Source organism: Haliotis rubra, unplaced genomic scaffold (genome assembly GCF_003918875.1).
Source record: "Haliotis rubra isolate DU_JTF1 unplaced genomic scaffold, ASM391887v1 Scf426, whole genome shotgun sequence".
Lineage (NCBI taxonomy): Eukaryota > Metazoa > Mollusca > Gastropoda > Lepetellida > Haliotidae > Haliotis > Haliotis rubra.
Genome location: NW_025767109.1, coordinates 788,079 through 814,896, shown reverse-complemented (window position 1 = coordinate 814,896; position 26,818 = coordinate 788,079). Strand labels below are relative to the sequence as shown.

Below are 26,818 nucleotides of genomic sequence, written 5' to 3'. Positions count from 1 at the left end.
AAAACGAATTTTCTGTAACAGTCATTACATCATTGACATCATCTATGTCTGCACATTAATTCCAGCCATCATCGTTGTTGGGTACACTTAGTCTTATCTTGCTTCTTCCACGAAAGACAAAACACAGGGTCAATAGGTCATACAGCTTTATTTGCGCAGTCTGGAAATTAGTTACAGGAACAGAAAAAATAATGTACAAAAATCAGATAAAAATACCGTAACATTCTCTTAATGACGCTTACGATCGGCGAAACAAAATCTCGTAACGTACATCGCGATACCATACACTGTGACAAAGGGACTGACATGCGGTCCGTTTCATTATTCGTCTCAGGGGTTAGTCTGAGAAAGGTGTCACCCTGGACAAGCATGTCTCATTTATTTATCATTGGTTCTGTAACTACAGATGTCATCAACGTATGGCTATTTTGTAAATTGTTACTTTCTGTTACTTAAGATGTATTTGTCCTTTCGATTATAACTGTTAGGAGGGTGGTTCTTTTTTACATATTTGTGAATCACAATTTTCGTTTTCACTGTCTGTGGAGCAACTGATTTCCGCAGAAGTCAAAACACACCTAAGGATCACACCTAAGGATCGACCATTTTATACTCGGTTTAGGCATTTTCAAACATTATTGAGCTCGGATTCCCATAGAAATATAGGCAATCGGTTATTATGAAAACAAAAAATGAAAATTTGAAAACAAGGACGCCTGTTAAGTAAAACAAGAGAAACACCGACAGTTCGATTGTCTTGACACCCTAATCATCCCTCCCCCCTCCCAAATAAAAGGATCGATCCATAAAAATGACACGTGTATTCAAAGGGAATATCCCCAAAATGACAAACATTCGCCCACCCGTAATATAGATGGGTGAGTGAGTGAGTGAGTGAATGCAATCCTCAAAGTGTCCTATTCACTGTCTTGACATTTCTCTTTGTCCAGTGTATACACAAAGCGCTGGTATTATATTTCATTTAATTCATAATAAAGAAAATTGATTATCAAAATACCCAGTCCTGTTGTTTATACAGTTTATAACAACCAATATTTACAAATAAACAACGGACATTTGGTCCCTTGGAGATGTAAACAATTTGTAACAAAACAATGCTATGTAAACAAAAAAATCATTTGGTATTGTACAACATCATGAGGATGACGTCATTGTATTCATGATGATAATGATGACGACGTCATTGTATTCATGATGATAATGACAATGACGACAATGCAGGCGTGATATTAACACATTCTTATACAATGTCTTTGATTATATCATTGACCTCTATAAATAAACCTAGCTTTGATCACAGAAATAACGTTAGAGGGTTAGGATATATTACTTATGAGAATAATTGTTTGAGTTTTCTCTTTTTACTTAGCAAAATCTAAATGATCGTTGTTAAACTAAACTGCGTCCTAATTTAACGGAAACTAACTATTTCCAAGTTAGTCTTGGGTGGTGTTTAACACCTGCAAGGTGGTTGTAAAGGTTGCCTGAATTCTTTATAACTATCTCATCACCTGAGATGCCGCTCGCATCAGCAGCATGGATGCATAGGTTTCGTTTCAGATATCTCACATTCCATTTTTGACAAACCCAAAGACATGCGCAGTATCGTCGGCATGTCGCTTACATCTTATTCAAATAAAAAGGCGGTCATGAAGAACGATTTTTAAGCATCAAAGCTACAAACAAGAATTAATGAATATTGAAATATGCATACAGGCAACAAATGAAAAGTTCATATATGGAATGTGTAATCTCACAAGTACTTCATAAAGTTCGGCTAGGAAAGTTAATATCGGGATGTCAAAAACGACAAAGGAGCGCAGGAAGGCTATATTACGAAAACAATAAAGGTTTTGCTTTCCAAATACTAGTAGGTTCCCATCATACTTATTTTCCCCCGAGTGTCAAGTTTGTACAGAACCACAATAAACATCTTCTCGGGTGATATTTCAGCCAATCAGATTCCTATATTACCTCAATTCCTATATGAAATGTCATACAGCTAAATATTGTTAGCATCCACTCTAAGTATACAGCTCCTACACTCCATGAGCGTTTTATTGACATCACCGTATGCTAATCAATGTCTATAGAGCGGTTAGTAAGGCCAAGTCGTGACCATGATTATACTGAAGCGCACGTAAAATATTTGAAAAAGGCGTTAAACATGTGCCTTTGTATGCTCATGTACGTGTTCGTATTGGCGGATATGATTACAGGCTCATATTTCCTATATACAAACTCAAATATAACAATTAATTAATAAGACGTCTTTCTTACCCCTTTCTTAACATACACATACAATATTATATTATTCTTTATAAAGTCTGACGGGTTTAATCGCTAACAAAAGGGATAACTCGGAATGGACCTTTCCAGCTATAGCAAATGATATCATTGTAATTGTTGTTATTGAATGAGTATATGCGTGGTGAAAAGTAACCATACATGGCCATTCATCGATTGTCAAACTGGGGTATTTTTCAAATATACTGACTTCCTTTATAATCAAGAACAGATTGGCTGAGAGACCATATTTGGGTTTTACATCGGTTTGACCAGCATTCCACTCCTAACTAGGCGTGCCAGCTTGATCTAGGAGTATAATCCTTGGTGGGTCAAGTCTCAGATTTATCTCGTTGATGAATTCCACAAGCTCGGGTATATGAATACCACGAAGTCGAGTATCGTACCGAAAAACCTAGAAACACAATCGGGACACCTATCAGTAGGTATCCGGCTTACCCAAAGGGACGTTACTCTGTAGAGCTAATTGAGGTGTCTTAAACGAAAGGGTTAATCCACTAGTAATAACAGAACGTATGAACGTCCCGTTATATCGAATCACTATTGAATAATTAACATGGAATTGTTAAACTCTCGCTCCCGTTTGTAACCAGCAGGCTCGGTCGTTTTCGTGAGACCACAATCAATCGGAACTTCGTGACGCTCTACTCCGCGAACTCTGACAGTGTTTGTCGTAATACCCGGAACGATTGTTTTCAAAACTCAACGCCATGAAATTTAAGCAGGCGCTTTGACGCAATCTGCATCTTTTAGTCTGCCAGGGATGCAATCAAAACGGATTATATTCTTCTCGTCGTATCATTGATGGTATCGCGTGCTGGAGACTTATTACCATGAACAGCGGAAACAAATGGCATGGGAATGATAACAGGCAACCCTTGGAGATTCGTACAGTACGTCGGTACAGAAATGATTTCACTGTGATTGTCATAACAACGTAAATCTGAAATCAATAACGACATAACAATATATAAGATTACACAAGGGTAACATTGGTATACTGACTGCGTGGTGTCGCCTTTCTAAAGTCTGTCGAGTCTGGAAATACTGAAAACAGTCGGTAATATGAAGATTATGAGAATAATGCCAGAATTCATTACTTGGTAATGGCTAAATGAACGTTCAGTGACTTACACGATAGTATGATATTACAAATGGTAAAGTTCGTCACTGACGGCACGTACAGACTACGTAGGAGTAGGTTGATCTTTTTAGTGTATCATAATCAAAATCTTTTGTTTCTCGCTTTCATGGTTTGAAATACGATGTTAGTTAAGTACGGAGAGACAAGATTTGCCATAAGATAGACCTGATAGCAAGACTTTCAAATATATCGCCTGGAGGTGTAGCCACAGTTGCAGAGAGTGTTTGAGAAACGACTTCTCACATTGTACCTCTGTGGGAACATATTTATGGGGAGATTGACCCCTTTTGTAAATGTGAGAAACAAAAGACTTTATTTATACTTGGAGAAACTGGTATATTAATGATGACTGTGATAAAAATGATTGTTAACAAATGATGGTGTATAATTGTATACACTGAAAATGAGACATATCGAGGACCAAAAAATTGTATAAATGAGTTGATATATCAGGTGACCAGTACTAATGAAAACGTAAAAACGAGGACTAGATCTACGTATAATTTCGGTGTTATAATGGGGTTCTTTCTATCACGTGACTTCTACCAAACTTGCAACCATATGCCTGAGCTTTGTCTGACACGGTGTTACCTACGGTTCAGCAGTTAACTCAATGGCAAGAATAGCTGGGTGGCAGATACATAAATCAACAATGAATTGTTAATGACTAGGTAACCTGGGATTACACGTATCGATATTAACAGACAGTGGTATCCATTCTGTTGACTTCAGAGTTATCTGCCTTGCAGCCTTGACCTTTGTAGGTTTTGTTCAAGCTCCAGTTCAGCACGTGCTACGTATAGTATACACATGAAAGATAGGACAGACAGCGATGTATCACTGTTTGGAGTTTAGGCTGCCGTGTTCGTTTTACAAATTATTCAACTCATAAGACTCGAATGACCTTTTGGTATGTATTGACAGAGGATACCGATCCAAATGTCTTTTCTTCGATCTGATCAGACTGCGATTCTCCCTCATGAGCTGTATTGTATTTGTGCAGAGATTTAGTTGTTAACAGAAGCTTAACGTCAAGATAGTCAAAACGCAGCAAGAATATTTACTTTTGCTCAGCAAGGAGAATGTCGATTTTCTTCGATTACTCTCCTAATAGCAGAGGGGTTGACAGTTGAAACGTGAATTGCTTTCGAATCATGGTACTCTCTCACACACTTCTGACACAAAACACTGCCCTTCCAGCTCACGCGGCAATTTAAGACTTAAATTGGAAAATAAATTGGATAATTAAAAAAATTAAGGGATGAATTATCTGTTTTTAAGAACCAGAGATTGAGGAAAAAACTGTTAAAGGTATTTGATACATCGCTTTAACTGCCCTTGCCGTTTTTACTGTAGGCTTGATAACAATTGCTGTATCAGTGTCGAATACTGGAAACTTATTCTGTTGGTGATCTTCCTTATAACGCATTCCTCCAGTTTCATTCCCGCAATAAGTATAAGCCTGGATAAGCCAGGATGTGTACTCCAAAAGGTTATTAACCAAGATGATTACTGCCAGACTAAGCGGAGACATATCAATATAAAGTTTGGTCTAAAGCTATTACAAGTTGGCCGACTAGCAGCATCTCAAACAGACACAGGGCGTCCGGGTACTCTGGGCCAGGAGTCAGGGGACCCGGATGGACACGGGACGGTAGACTTCTCTTACAAGGCTACGACAAAAAACTGCTTCCATATAAGGCAAAATGTGAACCAAAAACATCCAATTAGCTTTAACAGATACAAAATCCACGTTCTTGTCAAACACCAGATATATCAATGTACACATATTCTTGAAAAATATCCACCATCTGATCTCTGCGTACGTCAGAGTTCAACCTTGCCACCAATTTCCTGTCAATGTCTTCTTAAGCAGGAAGACATTGCACGCACGCACTCGTACGTTTGGGGCAGTGGAAGACATGTATGGTGCACCGTTCTAGTCAAAATTCGGGATCGCATGCGATCGCAGGCCACTAGAAACTATGGATGAGCTGTTGTATTTGCCCGGGTTACGGGAGGCACCGATTGGTAGAGGTCGCAGAATTGCCAGTTCCTGATCTTGTGACGTCTTTGGTCCCTTTGATTGTACTGTCATCCTCGCTTTTGAATTGGCAGCAATATACACATAAATCCAACTTCCGGTTATTAACGGAAGAATACGTCCGTAATTCACATTTTTGGCGTCTAAATATAGTCCCGTTAATGCATTTGATGCGGGGCTCATCTTCAGCACCAATATCAGATACACTCCATCGTATCCTCTTTCCAGCTACGACCTCTGTAGTCCAGTGAATTATCACATATGTAATGACGTATTACACGTCACGTGATCCCTGACGTCATACGTTTGACGTCACGGGTAACGGGGTAGACGCGGGGTATATTTCGGAATTGTTGGACGTCTCCCAATCAATGTAATCCCTTTTCCGTTTGGTAGGTTTGTCAGTAGGGCGATCGGATGACAGGCTTATGTCATCAAAATCGTCGCCATATTTATCTCTCCAGCTGAGGTATCCTCCGAACGCCACGCCCAGCTGCAGGATTCCGCCAACTCCCGGCAGCGCGGGGCCCCACTCCAGCTTGTACACCTCCTTATCAAGCATGGCACAGAATATTATCACTCCCACTCCGGCGGCAGCTCCTGAAATGCAAGATGACAATGGTTAACGAGTGAGTCTTATTTCGCAATTTTGTTGAACTATTCCACGTATACTGACTGACTGAGTTTAGTTTTACGCCGCTTTTAGCAATATTCCAGCAACATCACGGCGGGGGACACCAGAAATGGGCTTCACACATTGTACCTATGTGGGGATTCGAACCCGGGTCTTCGGTGTGACGAGCCAACGCTTTAACCACTAGGCTACCCCACCGCCCCTATTCCAGCTATATCGGTAAGTGATTGAGTATAGTTTTACGCCGATTCCAGCAATATCCCAGCAATATCAGAGCTGGGGACACTAGAAATGGGCCTCACACATTGTGCCCAATTGGGGAATCGAACTCGGGCCTTCGGCGTGACGAGCGAATGCTTAATCCACCAGGCTACCCCACCGCCCTTCCGTTACATCATGATGTTTGTGCAAAAGCCCGAATAGATAATGTATTTTATTTGTATTGTCCTAATGTATTGTGTTCTAATGTTAACGTTACCCGTGAAGATCCGGGTTACAATTGATATTCAGTAACCCATCCTTGTCGTTAGAGGCGACTAACGGGATCGGGTGGTCAGGCTTACTGTATTGTTTGACACATGTCATCATTACCCAGTTACGTAGATCGATGTTCATGCTGATGATCCCAGGATTGTCTGGTCCAGACCCGATTATTTAAAGACTGCCGCTGGAATATTGCTGAGTGCGGCTTAAACTAAACTCACTCACCCTAAAACTAAACTCACTCACTAACTCACTCACTTTTAATGTTTTATGCTTGCTAGTTTGGATTCTATATGTGATATTCTAGTTGTTCTACTAACTATTACTGACAGATTTTATAATGAAGCTTTATTTGATATTACTTTGTAACTTGTTAAAGTCACGATATGGCTGAAATACTGCCAATGTGACTAAAAATCCTAACTCACGCACTCACTCGATCTTACACGTATATCCTATGGTAAACCCATTAGCAACTGACAGGCCTAGGGTCGAAATCTCTGAGAACTGGGATTCGAACTCCCGATCATAGCTTTATGATACGTCCAGAAGAAACTGTCTACAGCTATTTGCAGGGTTTAAGACGACCCGCACTCCTCGATTTCAAAACGATTTTTCTTAAAAGCGTTGTGTAAAAGATTGATGTTAAAAGATGCCAATGAATGTCTTTAGAAGAGGAACGCTGCGGTAAGATCGATGTCTCTCCAGACCACTCTGATAGTCGCAGTGGCGATCGCCCAGATCTCGGGGGGAACTGAGTACTTAGATTGAAAGGGAAATACATGAGAGTCACCCAGAACTACGTGTAGCCCCTCTCTCCCTCCTTCTGTCTCTCTCTCTCTTCTCTCTCCACACTATTTAAACACAATTTCAAAATGTTTATTTGCAATAATGTTTGGTCTTGTTAGCCGCTTCTTACGACAAGCCAGGTTTACCCTACGAGCAACTCTAACCCGGAACTTCTCGGGGAATTACTTACAGATCGTCGTGTTGCAGCTTAAAGATTGACGCTTAGTCTCTGAATGTATAAAATCTTGATAGAAACAAATAATTCCTTTTAAATTGAAATGGAGACCCGTTGAGGAGGGGGATTCAGAACCTGGAAATCTAGACTTGCTACATTTTGGTCTTTAGCATTGCGGGATGGTGGGGTATGATTGTGGTGAAATCGTTCGCTCGTCATGCCGTGATTGTGCTGGAATATTGTAGAAAGGGAAGGGAGTGAGTGAGTATGGTTTTCGCCGCTTTCAGCAATATTCCAGCAACATCACGGTGGAGGACACCAGAAATGGGCTTCACACATTGTACCCATGTAGGGAATCGAACCCAGGTCTTTGGCGTGACGAGCGAACGCCTTAACTACTAGGCTACTCCACCGCCAGAGGCAGAAGGGAACATATTGCGGACAGGGACTGTGACACAGACTACTTTATATCACCACAGCATGAAACACCACTCACCACTCACCAACTCACACAATCACATCTATACCTAGGTCCAGATTGTCGAAGCTCTCTTAGCGCTAAGATAGTCGTAAGTTAATGTTAATGAATGGCACTTACGACTACCTTAGCGCTAAGATAGCTTCGAAAATCTAGGCCCTGAATGATTCAGTGTTGACATAAAACGGAACATATCCCCTGAATATGATTCATCCCAAATATACTTGTTCTAATTTCATATTTTAACGGTAGGTTGGAGTATTGGGTTCAGATCAAAGTTACATGAGTAAGACCTGATTATGTTACCGTGGGAATATTTTCAACCGAAGTATATTACGTACCTCCAACAGCTGCGAAGGTCAAGTACGCGGCCTTGAGATGTAACGTTTTGACCTGTGACCGCATCATAATGATGATTTTGATGATGTATAAAATGAGGGCGATAAACCCCGTCACAAATCCTGGAGTCACGAAACATTTGGAGACCATGAGTAAAGAAGGCACCCTGTCGAAATCTGAAACAAAAAAATACATCTTTAAGTTTAAATTAAAGATTCGTATAATAAACACAGGCGAATCGAGTTGTTAAGGCACTATGTCTATGAACGTGGAATGTTTCTCTGACTTTGGTTGGCCACTTTAAAATGATGTGCGCTAGTCATTTGTATTGTCAGTACAATTGTATTTCCAGTACAATTGTATTTTCAGCACAAAATACATTTTCAAATGTCCTGCCTCATATAAAGCATGCTTTGTTAAGCAGAAAGTATGTCCCTTCATAACTGACATCTTTGTGGAAGGATGAGCTGAATGTGCGCCAAATTGTGTTTGTTGATATTCTTTATCGGAAACAAGTTCCATGGCTTCACTTTTTGTTTTCAATAAATATTAAAGACAAATTCCGTTTACTTTTAGCAGCAAAAATGTGCCAGAAAGCCATTCATAGTTTTTGTTTTTATGCAGCCTCTCTGGTCAACTTGAGACCCTATCTTCAAAAGCTGACCCCTTGATTGATTTATTGATTTATTCGATCTGATCCAGAACTATTTACGGTCATCAGTTACAGCTCGAGAACCACACTGTTCGGGCCTTATTCGAACTCGAGTTCAGCATGAAATGATTCAGTGAGTGGGTTTAGATTAAGAGGCGTCAGTGGTAGTTCCACCACACTGAACAAGAACTAGATCAAATTTTAATCTAGTTATATCAATAAAATCTTAATCCAGTTGTGCCAATATCTAGTTACTAAATAATATCATATCGATTTACATCAACCACGTAGAGCATAGCAACAACCAGTGGCGCTCTCTTTCCCGCCCATCCATTTTAACGCAACAGAAAAAATGTCCCACAAAGTGGTCCGTTTGCACTTAGTAACGCATATTCGTCATCATGTTCACATCTCAATATATCGCTTCTGTGTCAAATATGGTTCTGGCAAACGGTAACCTAATAATGAGGTTTGCCTGCAGTGTTATACACGATCAAATTATCAACCATGTCATAAACGACGTGGATGGGAAGTCCTGAATAACATACAGAATAATCAGTGTTACATTGCAGAAAAGCCGTAAAACTAAACTTCACTGATTAAGTCCACTCTAAGCTCAAATATCTCTGTCACGTTTTCTTTCAAAATAGTGCTCAAAATCCCATAATCACAAATATCACTTTGTCCATCGATTCCGTTTTCCGCTAAGCGTAGTGATTCTTAATGCTGTCAATCCCAATTTTCGATATTGCCGTATTTGGAACAAAATGCGAAACATAAAATACATTACTGTCAAAATCTTGAAGATTTCAAAGGCTAGTGGACGATTAGCAAGCATCCGTGCCCAGTTAACGATATTGCGTTTTCAGCGGAGGACCAACAGAAGGCTTGATTGGCCAAAGTTAGAAGGCCTACAACGGCTTGTTTAGAAAAAACATGAAAATCAATGAACATGAATAGGTGCAATATGTTCCAAATCAATGCTTACAATGTGTCCATAAACTAATTTCATTCTACAACGTCAGCGAAAACCCCGTCGTGTCGTTGTACCATTGATTTGCCGTTCACGTCAAAGGTAACAGTTGTTGGTTGTGGATATGTTTCTCTATTACAGCGTTTGATGCTGTCCAGTTCAATCCAAATGTGAAACAAGAGACAAGACCGGATAGTTACCAAACAAGAAAAACACGACACGATTGTCAGTTATAGAAAATAAAGTCAGGGTTCTGAGAGTGCTAAACACGAGTTCAAGTACCAGTAATTATTTCGAAGGGAGGCAACCACTGTGGATGTGCTGAACGAATTTGCACGCTTTCACTGCAAGTTCCAATCGAGCTGAGGTGAGTGTATTCCAGATACCGGTCACGACTGGGAAGATGTTTGACCAACAAGATGGCTACCCATTGCTTCATGATGTGATTACCCGCGAAAAATGAAAATTGACGAGTTTGGGGACATGTTTCACTTTCAGCTGGTCGCCTCGTGTACAAACAATTCAATTTGGGCGTGAGCGAGCACTATAATACATTTACCCTAGCCTCACAATCGCTCTTTTTGTTCCATAATCAAATAGCTCCAGTCCTGCTTACGCTCGTCTTCCGCAGTATTGGGTAAACAACTCCAGCCGGTGCGGAATTAGAAGATTTTAACACATGCAGGGTTGCCTCCCCTTTTGCACTACGTCTAAATATAGCCGCGTGACCTTTTGTTTGACGCACTGTTTCGCGTTTTGAATGTCGGAAATGTCAAAGGTGCTATAGGGTTATATTTTTGGACATATTCATGAGGAATTCAAAAATTAGATATGTTTGATTCTGAGGTAGTTTTCAGAAGCGTCGCAGAGACGAATGAGCTTGTGTCTGCACAGGGAGATTCCATCGGGTGGAGAAGCGAGTGAGCTGGCTGCATTCAGCTATGATTCCTGACTATTAGAAGACGTCACACGAACACACCACCTCATGCATATTCATATGCATATCACTCGCTGCATTTGTGCAATTGTTTTGAACGTGATGTGACATTCACCTTGAGGTGCCAAGGGAGATAACTCTCTAAGCATTATTATTGGTATAAAATAAGGCATTAGATATAAAGGTTCATTAAGGCAGTGGGGTGTTGGGTGTAAGTTGTGGGTGGGTGTGTATGCTGTTTTTAGAATCATCATTTCACCCAGGGGAGATAACTTCCGACGAAGAACATAAATTATGGATGTGAGGTAGGGGAGGTAACTGTTTTGGAGGACCATCGTTCGACCAGCAATGCACCGGCGGTACAAAAGAAAGAAACCCCTGCCATAAAGACGCACAATGTCCAGATATCATGAAGCATGGGAAAACCCTTCTGGCGACATCCATCAACTCATCCAAATCACGTTGTCCACAACGGTCAATCTACTCCAATCACCGGACAGAGGGTGCAACCAATCAGCGCACACTCGACTGTTCTGTCGCGGACACGGGAAGCCGTTCAATCAGACTGTCATCACGTTCACAAGACTCGTCACAAAACAACTTCAAAATTCCTGGTCGTGTCACGATCCGAATCCACAGCTGTCGAAACCCTACCCAGTACTCATTAAGCTTTCTTTAGGTAAATGATTCTGTTAATTGTCGGCCCAACGGCGGAGTTATTTGATATTTGCCAGTTAGAAAGGTCAAATGCTAAGTTGTGCTTGTTGATGATGAATTAAAGCTATTACCCTAAGGAATAATAATACTATTTCAACTACAAACGTCGTGAAAAGTAGTGCTATACATGCAACTGATTTAAAGACCTGGAGTTCTTATTCCCGACTTATTCATAACGAGAAGTACGTGACGTAGTTCCTCTAAAAAGCAACAAACATTATTGACGTTTACAAAACAACGGGGAAAACATGGTATTGTTTGTTGACAGAGTGGTTAAAAGTGTATTTCAATGGCTGTGCATTTCAATAGAGTGTATAAATAATGGTTGAGTAACTGGCATACTTTAAACTTGTGTGAGAGGCTGTTTGAGTGGTTGACTTACTGGCATAAATGTGTGTGAGTTTGTGTGTAGGAAGTGTTAAATGTTTGAGTGACTGCCAGACTGTTTAGATATGTGAAAGAATGTTTCAGGGTTAAAATGGTACAGTGGATAGGTACAGTGGATAAGAGTGTCTAAAGGAGCATTCAAATGGTTGGGTTTTTTTCACGCTCAGGAGTATTCCAGAGAAACGACGGCGGTCTGTACAGACACGATTATGGACCAGACACTACAGTGACCGACATCATGAGCATCAATCTACGCAATTAAGATGCGACGACACGTGTCGACCAAGTCGGTGAGCCACTGATTGAAAGAACCGAATCAATCAGGATGCAGTGGGATGATAACTCACCAGATGAAAACAGGGGGTTGACTGAGTGACTTAGCAAATAATTAACGCAGAGAGCAATATTTGCACCATAAATTGATACAAGACGACGACATAGTAAAGACTAAATCTACCAGGTCCAATCTCTCCCAAACGTTGGCCTCAACGTGAAAACACTAAATCTACCAGATCCAATTTCTCCCATACGTTGGCCTCAATGTGAAAACGCTATATCTACCAGGTCCAATCTCTCCCAAACATTGACGTCAACGCGAAAACGCTAAATCTACCAGGTCCAATCTCTCCCAAACGTTGACGTCAACGTGAAAACGCTAAATCTACCAGGTCCAATCTCTCCCAAACATTCCAGCAACGTCAACGTGAAAACGCTAAAATACCAGGTCAATCTCTCCCAAACATTGACGTCAACGCGAAAAATCGCTAAACATTACCAGGTCCAATCGCTCCCAAACGTTGACGTCAAACATTGAAAACGCGAAAACGCTAAATCTACCAGGTCCAATCTCTCCCAAACGTTGACGTCAGCGTGAAAACGCTAAATCTACCAGGTCCAATCTCTCCCAAACATTGACGTCAACGTGAAAACGCTAAATCTACCAGGTCCAATCTCCCAAACATTGACGTCAACGCGAAAACGCTAACTCTACCAGGTTGAATCTCTCAAACGTTGACGTCAGCATGAAAACGCTAAATCTACCAGGTCCAATCTCTCCCAAACATTGACGTCAACGCGAAAACGCTAAATCTACCAGGTCCAATCTCTCCCAAACGTTGACGTCAGCATGAAAACGCTAAATCTACCAGGTCCAATCTCTCCCAAACATTGACGTCAACGTGAAAACGCTAAATCTACCAGGTCCAATCTCTCCCAAACATTGACGTCAACGCGAAAACGCTATATTTACCAGGTCCAATCTCTCCCAAACGTTGACGTCAGCATGAAAACGCTAAATCTACCAGGTCCAATCTCTCCCAAACGTTGACGTCAGCATGAAAACGCTAAATCTACCAGGTCCAATCTCTCCCAAACGTTTGCTTCAACGTGAAAACACTAAATGTACCAGGTCCAATCTCTCCCATAAATTGACGTCAACGTGAAAACATTACATGTACCAGGTCCAATCTCTCCCAAACGTTGACGTCAACGTGAAAACGCTAACTCTACCAGGTCCAATCTCTCCCAAACGTTGTCCTCAACGTGAAAACGTTAAATCTACCAGGTCCAATCGCTCCCAAACATTGACGTCAACGCGAAAACGCTAAATCTACCAGGTCCAATCTCTCCCAAACGTTGACGTCAACGTGAATAAAACGTAACAATACGAGAGGGTTATTAAAACAAGACCCAGAAAAACTACACTACTTCTCTAAAAACTCCAAAAAGATGGTAAAACAAACGAAGGTTGTAAAAAGCTTTAAAAGAGCAATATATCCACTAGTAGAGACACGATAAGAAGGATTAGATACCCTTAAGACAGTGCCTACATAGCAGCACCTTTTTGCTTTTGATGTAACACTAAAGGGTATTAAATATTTATTACCCGTCCATGATCTAAATGTAGAAATAGTACGGTAACCTGTAGCCCAATGGGAGTTTCAGGTACCAAGTAGGCAAGTCGTTAGTGGCTGAGCATTGTTTTCAACGTTACCCAGGGGGATATCGGTTTACATCATTACTGCAAGGGAGTCATTAATGCATATTACTTGAGAAATGTTTACTTTCTTTGCAGCCATTGGCTTATGCGCGTAAGTCAGGAAGCTGATTACAGATTATTCTCTGAAAATATTGAAAAACAAGTTAGGCATCCTGAATATTTTGGGTGATATTATCATGAAATTGTGTGTTTAGTCTTCACTACAATAACAATCCTTCTAAACATTCGGGGCGGTGGAGTAGCCAAGTGGTTACAGCGTTCGCTCGTAACGTCGAAGACCCGGGTTCGATTCCCCACATGGGTACAATGTGTGAAGCCCATTTCTGGTGTCCCCCGCCGTGATGTTGTTGGAATATTGCCTAAAGTGGCGTGAAACCAAACTCAGTGACTCATTCTAGATATTCATGATCCTACTGTTTTAATCTCTTGGTGCCGAGCGCAGGCAGAGTAACAACAGGTACCGTACGTCTTTTTCCACCAGAGAACGATGGTGGCCAGATTTGTTCAGAGGGCCGAAACAATGCAGATAGATATTAAGCAGTTTGCTCAATCCAACTATCATTGGTGCCAACGCACCAAGAATAACAAGTGGAATAACAACCTGAGATTCGAACTCACGAAGAGCGGACCCTGGCACGGTCATGGGGCCTCAAACTGTTGGGACATACACGTCTTAAGGAACGAATGTAATAATTCGCTCATCCCGCAGAGAATAGATCCTGTGATGCAGCTGTTATATTCAAACAGCGGCGTAAATTATACTCACTCACTCATCATGACGTACACAGTTAAATATACACGCCGATATCAACCTGAAATCTGTCGAACCAATCAATGTCGTAAATGTAGATTTCGCTTCTAACGCCTCGTGCGGAAAACAGCATCGGCTAAATCCGAGTTCAGACTGAAGATCTAATTTCTTTGTGCTAAAAACCAACATAACGTTTTGTCATTATTTATTCCTTGATCAGAATCTTTCTGAAACTAGACGTTAAAAGTTTGCATCAATACAAAGTTATAAATTAACCCTAACGTACGCTAACCAAATGACGTTTATTGCCAGAATAAACCCAATTAAATATGCAAATGCCGGTAAAATGCGTTTTAGCTTAAAAACTGCTCCCTCAAATCTCATCGCTTGTCAGGTTTAGAGGTGTAAGGTACGCTGCTGCGTGCAATAAACCATGGGAATATCGGCGTCTCTAAGTAATACTTTCTCTTATCTGTCAACGGCTTCGTTCATTATTGCTCAATTCTCCCTAACTGAGCAAAAACCTGCTAATGGAGTCTCACTCCAAACTCTCGTTCTTTGTTAAACTAATTGTAGTCATGTGGACAATATCACCTGTTAAACGGAGCATCCTAGCAACGAGTGATATTACCCTGAGAACTAATGATATGAAATGGATCAACACGAGAAGACTTGTTCTGATCTGTTGGTTTTATTGAGAGTCTCGCAATCAATCATAACGAGAGCCGATAACTCCCATCGCTGTGGTATTACAAAAGTAACGGGGATCAAACATGCAGTAACGAGTCAAACTCCCGGGGGAATTCACCGTCAGACGACAATAAATATTTATTGACTTGTTGTTTGTGATATTCATCGAAGCCAAAGTGTATATTCATACTGAAATCGATGTGATATTAATTACAATCCGGTGTGATATATTGATATCTATTACACTCGTGCCGAAGCTACAGTTGCATTGACGACGGATGGTGCCTGGAGCTAAGTCTGACTGACTGACTGAGTTTGGTTTTACGCCGCTTTTAGCAATATTCCAGCAACACCACGGCGGGGAACACCAGAAATGGCCTGGAGCTAAGACAATCCATCTCTTTCTTGGCACGCAAGTACCACCCAACCAATATGGATTGATACATATTTGAAGTTTCATTCTGTTGACGACATATTCGACCCACATGTGTCAAAAGAGATGATACATACACGAACGTATAAGACGTTTCCGGAATCTTGACGTCACGGCGCGTCTAAGAAAAGACGCTGAGACGAGACACACCTTAAAAAATATTGGATTAACAATTTAATCATATTGTTGAAACTGTAAACAACCTAAGGTCAGATGGAGCTTAAATAGATTATAACGGCTTAAAACTCAACAATATACTCCAGACAGGAGTATACTGACTGACTGACTGAGTTTAGTTTTACGCCGCTTTTAGCAATATTCCAGCAATATCACGGCGGGGGACACCAGAAATGGGCTTAACACATTGTGCCCATGTGGGGAATCGAACACGGGTCATCGGCGGGCGCTTTAACCACGAGGCTACCCCACCGCCCCTATTTTGATTCACTAAAATGGTGTTCCCAATGTAACTACTAAGAAAACAATGGTGACGACAACTACTACATGATGCGCTTCATCCTCATCCTTCATCCTTCACCCTCATCCTTCGAATTCATCCTCCTGCTCATCTTCATCCCGAATTCATACAACAACAACAACATTGCGCGCATACCGAAAACCAACAAAATCTTTTAACAAACAAACACACACACCCCGACCCAACACCTCCCCCCGGACAACAACAAACACACACACACACCCCCCCCCCTCCCCTTGCCTTAATGGAGCGAGGACACCCCAGAATGAGAAATAAGACGTAGGTGTAAGTGTTCAGTGTTATCTCAAGACGCCATCGTTTGTATGTGTACAAAAGTGGTAGGGTATTGACGCCACTTTCTATTTCCTGTAATCGCTACCACATACCACACACCTCATACCTTGCATCAGAACTGGCAACACACTTAAGCCCTTAACACACAGTGAACTTAACGGATTAACTTCAAAGATCGAGTTCCTAGTAAACTATCATGTTTGAGGATTTGGCATATTTTTCAATCTTTGAGGCAAATTATGTTATTTTGAAAGAGAAATATTACGTTAAACCGTTTCCAGGTGTGGGAGACAAGGCAGGATATACTTTGAACGTCCATAAATACTTCAGACATCGGTGCTGGAGCAAGGAAATACACTGCTGTTCACCGATTGTAGTGAGTGAGTGAGTGAGTTTATACGGAATAAGAAAAACCATTCAGATAAGACAAATGTTGCTCTTTAAAGATAGATCATTTTGGTTGCGAATCCGAAATTCGACCAGCGGATGCTTAGTATTCCTACCACCGGTAAGGGCCGCAACTCCATATAGCGAATTATGGCACCTTAAACCACTTAAAGGCCAAGGCATGGTAACAACATGAACCACCCTCTAACGTACGGCTGCAAGAGGACCCAATCACCGAACAAACGCTCTATCCACTACACCATCGAGACACCCCCAATCAAAGAGGCTATCCGAGCAATGAAGTCATATGACGTTGAGTCAATCACAGAAATCCTTATCTAAAATTAGTTATCGAATCTTTATGGGTTACGTCTGAAAGTAAAGGCCGTTACTGTTTCTCGGAAATCATTAATGTAACTTTTTATTACAGCTATCAATACAAGATTGTCCTTCCACATCATGGTTTACGACATCGTCGGTACTGGTCTGGCGCGTTTGACCAAGTAAGTGTGCGACATGACGTTTGAGCCATCTATCCAGACATACGGCCGCCTGTTCAGTGTTATCAGATCTGAATCACACAAACTGGTGATGGATGGTATGAGCAATGTGCAGCTAGAAATACATTTGCCATCTAAAGACCATCTTTAAACCATTTATCCACCAAATTTAGCAATATTCCAGCAATATCACGGCGTGGAACACCAGAAATGGGATTCACACATTGTACCCATGTGGGGAATGGAACCCGGGTCTTCAACGTGACGACTTTAACCACTGGGCTACCCAACCACCCCGATCGGTTGATTTCGTGTCATCGTATCCTGGAATATTGCTAAAGGCGGCGTAAAACACACCTCACTCTCTCGCCGTTTGTTCGGTCGCTTCCTGTGACAGCATCGATTGCCAAGGACCAATTCTAACCCAGATTCTTCACGAACCTTTGCTAATGCGCCAGGGTTACATGCCTAGTTTATGAACACGACAAACAACAATTTCAATACAAAATGAAGATTGTCCAAAGCACAATGGCCACTAGCTAACACAGCCCTTCAAAGAAACGCACTTGCAACGTTTGACTGGTTTAAATGAAAGACTGAGACAGTATGGTATTCACAAACTGTGTGTATAAATTGCCGTAAGGAAACATACCAGTCTTGTTTTCGATTTCCAATTATTAAAATTGTCAATATTGTCCATACGTAGTAATAACCCATCACTTCCTCAAACAAGTCCCGCTTTCATGTTTCCCACCTTTATCGAGAGTAAACACGCTGGACAAACACAAGTGACATTCGTGAAACGCCGGGAGAATCCAGCCAGAATAGCCGGACGTGACCGGGGCGGACCACAGATTCCAAGATGGCGGACATGTTGGTCTGTCTCGCAGTCCCTGAACCGTAATAGTTACCTTTCTCCTTTGCCCTTTCTGCAAGGACCTAAAAGAAGCAAGTCTAGGTTTCCCTCCCTTCTCACTGGGGATCCTTTAAAAATCTATTCGCTGTGGTTTTGGAAACAGGCTGGAGCTGGGACAGGGTTTTTTTCCTTTGTAACAAACTGTGGGTCTAGTTTGTCTCGCAGTCCCTGAATTATTTTCTATATTTCCCCAGGTGCTGAATCTCCCATCTGACTGGACTCCTTTTTAATTTAACATGAATTGTATGTTTCTATCAAAATTATATATACTCTATAAAAAGCAGGGAAACCTGAACTTTCAATGTGGACTGGAAGTATTACACGCTAACAAACTTTTCAACGACAGACATCCTATGAAGGTACCACCATTTCTCTTTATCACAATCCCTTAACATAACGCATGGGATGCACGTGCACAACGCAGTCGCCCCAAACATGTGCATGGTGGTGTGGGTGTGGGTGGTATTCGTGATTTTGATGGTTTTCAAGAAGGTCGACAGACCAATAATTTTGACAATCTTGCATCACGCAGTTCGTAGTGTTTGTTTTTGGCCGGGTTTTATTTTTTGTGTAAAAAACGAAAATCGTACATAGGAAAATTGCACGTCATACACCAATCATCTGTACAAACAACTACATGTGTATGGTCGTAAGGAAGTGTAAGTGGTGATGCACTCTCAAAACGTTCATTATTATCATATCAACATTGATTGACTCCGATATATCTCCCATTTTTTTCAATTGCAAATTATAAATTCCCCTACTTGTTTTGAAGAGTATATATTCAGAGTGAGTGAGTGAGTTTAGTTTTACGCCGCACTCAGCAATATTCCAGCTATATGACGGCGGTCTGTAAATAATCGAGTCTGGACCAGACAATCCAGTGATCAACAGCATGAGCATCGATCTGCGCAATTGGGAACCGATGACATGTGTCAACCAAGTCAGCGAAACTGACCACCCGATCCCGTTAGTCGCCTCTTACGACAAGATAGTCGCTTTTTATGGCAAGCACATGGGTTGCTGAAGACCTATTCTACCCCGGATCTTCACGGGTCGTATATATTCAGAGACTAAGCGTTAGTCTAGTCGGACGGTTACACCACGATAAAGTAACGCTGTTGCGTTGATGGATAATAAGGTCTTGGGTCGGTGATAATGAGTTATTCTGTGATTAGTGTTCGTTGTTGGCGATGTTGCCATGAGAACTGACATTAACGCCACTGCAACGTGGGCGAAGTATATCAAGAATGTACTTAACATCGTTTTGTACTCAGTTCGTTTAAAGTAACATATCATATTTTGCGCTGCAAATAAAAGCGACAAAAACTCTTACTAGAGCCACAAGAAATACTGTAAATAGGTCTCTATTGTTAATATAGTGGTATAACATGATTGTCCATTCAGTCATATCTGTTTTCGACATTATGCTGTCCAGCGTGGAATCCGTTCTCACAAACAATGGAGATTATTCTGGCATTGGCGTTTCATAGTTTCATATGGATTGTTTCATATTCCAGGTACCCGTGAAGATCCGGGTTAGAACTGGTCTTCAGCAACCCATGCTTGTCGTAAAAAGGCGACTAACGGGATCGGGTGGTCAGGCTTGCTGACTTGGTTGACACATGTCATCGTATCCCAATTGCGTAGATAGATGTTCATGTTGCTGATCAGCGGTTTATCTGGTCCAGGCCCGATTATTTACAGATTTCCGCCATATAGCTGTAATATTGCTGAGTGTGGCGTTAAACAACAAACAAACCAACCAATCAAGCATATACCCGAGAAGGAAGTAAAAGATAATTCCTTATAATTTGCGATAGTTCAATTTTTCACTTCCTCTTTCTTTATCTTTATCACAGTTTAGGTTTCGGGGATATTATTCTTCCTTAATAGGCCGAAAACCGTTCACAGGACATTCATATATTAGTCACATGTTCCCTTCAGTCTTGTGGGGAATCTGGTAGAATATAGATATAGAATATAGATGTGTGCGTGCGTGCGTGCGTGCTTGACTTGATTGATTGCATGTCATCGTATCCCAATGATACTGAGCGGTGCTCATGACATCAACCACTTGGCCGTCTGCGTCCGACTCGATTATTTACACACAGTCGTTATATGGGTGAGTGAAGGTCTGAGCATCAACCAATGTGCGGCTACAAAACAAATCTGACAAACAACCATCTTTAAACCCATATATCTACCAAATTGATGCACATATAGTAGGGAGTGAGTGAGTGAGTTTAGTTTTAAGCCGCTTTTAGCAATATTCCAGCAATATTACGGCGGGGACACCAGAAATGGGCTTCACATTGTACCCATGTGGGGAACCGAACACCAGTCTTCGGCGTGACAAGCCAACGCTTTAACCACTAGGCTACCCCACCGCCCCGCCCTCATATCGGTAGACCATGGATAGACGGTGTATACCCACTGCCTACAGTTCCAAAAAAGCCTACAGGTTAAAACAACAAGATACGGTCCAGAGATCAGGAAGTGAATACACAGATCTGACCTGTTTTACCCCTGCTAAAATGAACTTGACTAAGTTAGCTGGTTAATTCTATGGTGTTTTCCCACTCTGCCTACAGAAGTTTAAACAACGTAGGCAGTTTGGAACTGTAGGCAGTATGGGACCTAACCGGATAGACCCTAGTTAAGTCTTGGGTGAAACAACAAACAAGCTTCTATACACTGCCACTGGCTTCAGCACGTCAAATACACAGCATCTATAGTCTGTTTGCAGTGAAAACGTACCGGTGAATTGCACTTTAAACAAAAATGTAAATCGAATAAAGTGAAATTAAAATTGCGAATCCTCATAATTCTACCTTGTCAATTGAACATTCAAATCTTAGATTTTTATTCCACTTAGAAAAAAGTTGTTTAACAAACGATCATAGTTTCAAATCGCTTATATTGGTTTGTATTACAAGGGGGTAAGCGCAGCAGTTGGAACAGTGAAACAAATGCGCGTGCGGTACGTGATGAGCGTCAACTTAGACCAACCCGCCTTGTGCTCGGTGTTTCATTTACTGTGCATACCCCCTTGTAATACAAACCAATAATACCGATTTGAACCTTGATCGTTTGTTAAACAGCTTTTATCCTAAGTTGAACAAAATTCTGAAATTTAAATTTTCAAATGGCAAGGTAAAATTATGAGGATTCGCAATCTTAATTTCACTTTGTTCGATTTACTTTTTGTTTAAATTAATCGGTACGTTTTCACTGCAAATAGACTATAAGTTAAACCAATACTTCTCGATTCCTTCAAAAGACATAAAAGCTGAGAGAACAAGTCTCTTCTATGCAGATCCTATCAGGAATGAATGTATTCACTCCCAATACGATCTCGAAATCTGTGCTGACAAATTGCATAAGTGCGTGACATTCATAATGGAGCTCTCAGTTCACAGTATCAATCACCACGGTGCTATAACAAACTCCTATAATTAATACAGATTTGCGTTTCACAAAACACTTATCACAGGGTGTGATCAACACGAATAACTATTACACGAGTAATTATTACTCGTGAATTTCAAAACTCAGAGTAATTGCATAATGCATATAATTTCTTATCGCGTGACAATTACACCGTCTCGTGGGTGACCAAGCGTAAGTATATTTCGAATTCTAAGAACAGTGCGGTTTAAAAAGCAGGAAACTTCAAAAATGTTTTTCAAGCTGTGATCAAGAGAAGTGTTCAGTTTTTATTCTCCAGATCCGTTTGTAATGTCGATGGAAGCACTGGAATGTCCGGAATGGTAATTGGTCACAGCGTTGCAGGAATCACAAGGGTTGGTTCGCTCACAGCAACGCTGATTCAGCTGATACGATTACAATACCACTAATTACACGTTCAGTGCAAAGTGGAATTCATTTCACTCTAGCTATAATCTCTTATCTCCATCGTGTGTTGTACACAGGCTGAATAACTCGTCAATTTCACCAACGACAACGGAACGGCAATGTCAATTTCAGTTCAAATACGGAATTAATTACAGATGGAAATAGATGGATCGTGCAGAGATAATATAATTGCCATCAGTATTAATGATATGAGAATTGTATTATGGAATCCAAATTCATTACGACCTAAAAAGGTATTGAATTTATCATTTTGCACATTTAAGTTGATCAGATTTCGTTCTGGCAATACATCACGCATTGACAGGGGTGTTGTTACGGATACAAAGGCGATTCCGCGGCCTGTTGTTTCTTAAGAAATGGTAACGTAAATATTCTTTGTCCCAGTTCAGCAATATTTCACCCATTCAGGGCAATCTCCTTTCTCAATAAGGGAACGTCCTGCTTAAATTTCCTATCGATAATCTTAACAGGTGTTTTCAGTGGTTGTAAATAACGGTTCCATGTGAAAGTTGATGATTAAACCATGGCTTACACTGTTCTCGCTTCTACGGTATGTAATCTATTGGATCTGCTCGTGTTAGGGGTGTAATAGAGTATCAGGTTTCAGTTCATAATTCACTTTCTAGGGATATTTTTCACGTGTTTTTTTCTTGAAGCTTACGATTACGTACTTTCGGTAAGAAATGCTTTACAACGTAAACGTGGGCGTAATGGTGGACCGTGTCGTTAATGGTAGACCGTGTCGCAATGATGGACCGTGTCGTAATGGTGGATCCGCAATGATGGACCGTGTCGCAAACATGGACCGTGGTGGACCGCAAACATGGACGTGATGGACCGTGCAGCGCAATGATAGACTGTGTCACAATGATGGACCGAGTGTCACAAATGATAGACCGTGTCGCAATGATGGACCGTGTCGCAAATTGTCCGTGGATGGACCGTGTCGCAAACATGGACCGTGGTGTCGCAAACATGGACCGTGTCACAATGGTGGACCGTGTCGCAAACATGGACCGTGTCACAATGGTGGACCGTGTCGCAAACATGGACCGTGGCGCAATCATTGTCCGTGTCGCAAACATGGACCGTGCCGCAATGATAGACCGTGTCAAACATGGACGTGTCACAAACATGGACCGATAGACCGTGTCGCAATGATAGACCGTGTCAAAATGATGGACCGTGTCGCAATGATGGACCGTGGCGCAATCATTGTCAGTGGTGGACCGTGCCGCAATGATAGACCGTGTCACAATGAGAGACCGTGTCGCAAACATGGATCGTGGCGCAATCATTGTCGTGGTGGACCGTGCCGCAATGATGGACCGTGTCACAATGATAGACCGTGTCAAAATGATGGACCGTGTCAAAATGATGGACCGTGTCACAATGATAGACCGTGTCACAATCATGGACCGTGTCACAATAATAGACCGTGTCGCAATGATAGACCGTGTCGCAATGATAGACCACGTCACAAACATGGACCGTGTCGCAATCATTGTCCGTGATGGACCGTGTCGCAATGATGGACCGTGTCGCAATGACAGACCGTGTGTCGCAATGACGGACCGTGTCGCAATGATGGACCGTAAGACTTCAGACTGAGAGAAGCAATCCTTATCAGAGATAATCACCTCCAAGACAACCTCCCTTGAAGAGCAGGTAGGGAGGGCTCCCGTTATTACCTGCTTAACGTAAAAGCCTATGACAGTGAAGTTGAAACGCCATGTGGAGTCGATAATTGTATCATTCTGCTATGGTTTCTCCCACTATTGACCGGCGGTTGCCCCTCCAGTGTTGATTACTTCTGTCCGGCGTCGTGTTGTTGTCATAGGTGTAACAGTACTGTAAACCCAGCTATGTAACACCCCATCGGCTTCAGAACTCTACATACAACTCTGACTCAATGCTCTGCACCGGGTCAATATCAAGTACAGACTACCTCCGTTATAACGCCTTTCGTCAAGACGAGTTCTTATCTGTCATAGCCATCAATACCCTATAATATAATAACCAAAAATGAAAACGTATGTTAATTTATACAGTATCGGTTCTTTTGAGCATTGCCAATGAAAAAAAATAACGTTGTCAGTGAGAATGTCCACTGGAATAACTATGAACAATGTCTGTACATACACTAATTTATTCACCTGATCAAAGTAGCGGATTTGCCAAGTTGTCCTTTATAAAAAAATGGCATTATAACCAGATGCAACGTTTGTTATGAAAAAATGGATGACGGTAGCGTTATAACCAGTTTGGCGTTAAAGGAGAATCCGAACGAAAGCAAAACTTTTGATATAAAACATAATTATACATAATTTTTTATTGAAAATTTGGGAATATGTTTCTGAAGACTTTATCTTTCACCGAGCAAATTATTGCAATTCACCCGTATTCTCCTTTAAATAAAAGGAATTTCAATGCGTTACATCGGTTCTGGAAAGTCATAAACAGTTTGACGTTATAACCAGGGCGGACTGTACATTATTCGCAGTAATTTACCAAACACACACCTCTGGAATATCACAGCTGATACTCAACATCCAAAAACTCGTCCCTTTGTATCATTGGTCCCTCAGGTAGCAGGGAACCCTTTCACCAGGACATTAGACAAAAGCTTAGTCCTTGAATATCTATAATTTTGATAGGGAAAATTAAACCAATTTAAATTGAAAAGGAGCCGCAGTGAGCTGACTTGCTTCATTTAGGGCTTTAACATTGCAGGGAGGGCTAGGCAGTAAGGAAATATGTGGTTCAGAGACTACGAGACAGACTACCAGGACATACACTAAACGATGAATCCGAGGTCATTGCCGCTCTCGTATTAGCCTCTGCAGTAAGCTACACCATAGATACATCACTTGAAGCATACGAGCTTTTCAAGCCCCCGTGATGGACGAGAGAAGATACCCTAGACACGGAGGCCAATCTTGCGGACTAAATATGCTTCCGTAACCTCAGACGAGCTACGGATGGAAGCTGAGATCAATGGGAAGCCAATTGAGACCATTGTGAGGTCAAATATTGGCGTTTTGACGACTGTGGGGTAAACCGAACCCAAGGCTCGTCATCAATCTCTTTTTGGATTTAAGAATAATTTGGCTACTTACAGATATATTTTGGACACACTGACGTTAAATGTAATCTACGTAGGTGAAAGCTATATGTTACTTTATTCGATACATGTCTTCATCTGCCAAACTGCTGATGTGTGGGGACAATATACGCTATCCGTAGAGAACGTTGCCATACTGAGTGTACCCCAGCATACACGGTTGAATAGACTGTCTGACAGTCCCTTAACCACATTATTTCCCCTACTGCCTAGCCCTCCTAGTCTGTCACACAGTCCCTGAACCACATTATTTTCCCTACTGCCTAGCCCTCCTAGTCTGTCACACAGTCCCTGAACCACATTATTATCCCTACTGCCTAGCCCTCCTAGTCTGTCACACAGTCCCTGAACCACATTATTTTCCTACTGCCTAGCCCTCCTAGTCTGTCTCCTCCTATTCTGTCTCACAGTCCCTGAACCACATTATTTTCCCTATTGCCCAGCCCTCCTAGTCTGTCACACAGTCCCTGAACCACATTATTTTCCCTACTGCTTTGCCCTGCCTGCAATGCTGAAGCTATAGATGAAGCAAGTCTACATATCCTCAGGTTCTGAATCTCCCATCTCACCGAGGCTCCTTTTCAAATTAAATGGGATTATTTGTTACTATCAAAATTCTATATTCAGAGAGAGTAAGCGTTAGTCTATTATTATTTATTATAGGATATTTATATAGCGCACATATCCAGGCAACTAGTGCATGCTCAAGGCGCTGGTATTTTCCCCTCGATCATTGGATGTCAATCTCAACGGCACATCGTATTATCAATCTCAACTCCTGGGGAGTATACAACTCTTGCAGCCACTAGGCGCACCGAGTTATTGTGGCTTTCTCATCCTAACGAGGGTACCCATTCACAGCTGGGTGGACTGGGACACATAGTCACAGTACTTTGTCCAAGTCCAAGTTCCGCAACTAGGTGTTTGCACGTATTCATGTGGCCACCATCTGGTCATATACCAACGGATTCGTGGGTTGAAAGAGTCTGCACAGAAAGTTGACTCCAAGGTTTTACACCCGGTCACAGGTGGGCTCGATCCCGGCACCTCAACCTCGCTGGATCACTAGCCTGGCGTCTTAGCCAGCTCGCCCACCGCGCCCCACAGTCTAGCGGTTGAAAGATACGGTGTGGCAATTTGGCTAACTGCGTTTTTCGCGATAGTCGAGATATTGTTTTCATACCCAGATCGGATAAAAGTCGTGTTCTCTCTCACCTATAATATAGCGTTGTACGACTCAAAGCTAAATTAATAAATTTCTAATTACACGCAACAGAAATCGTAAAC

General features: G+C 41.6%; 1 protein-coding gene and 1 long non-coding RNA gene across 2 annotated transcripts in view; one reads left to right on the top strand and one right to left on the bottom strand.

Moving 5' to 3' along the window:
• Nucleotides 1–129: 129 nt before the first annotated feature.
• The window catches only part of LOC124288815, a 75,099-nt gene continuing 48,410 nt past the window's right edge, over nt 130–26,818 (bottom strand). Inside the window, exons 2-3 of the mRNA XM_046725359.1 lie at nt 8,417–8,590; nt 130–6,116 (exon numbers count right to left, since the gene is read on the bottom strand). Coding sequence (XP_046581315.1) covers nt 5,815–6,116; nt 8,417–8,590 — 476 coding nt within the window. The 3' untranslated portion in view covers nt 130–5,814. The remainder of the gene's footprint in view (nt 6,117–8,416; nt 8,591–26,818) is intronic.
• Nucleotides 18,551–26,126, top strand: LOC124288816. The gene is made up of 3 exons (XR_006901528.1): nt 18,551–18,570; nt 20,183–20,184; nt 25,984–26,126. It is a non-coding gene; the product is annotated as an uncharacterized LOC124288816 (long non-coding RNA).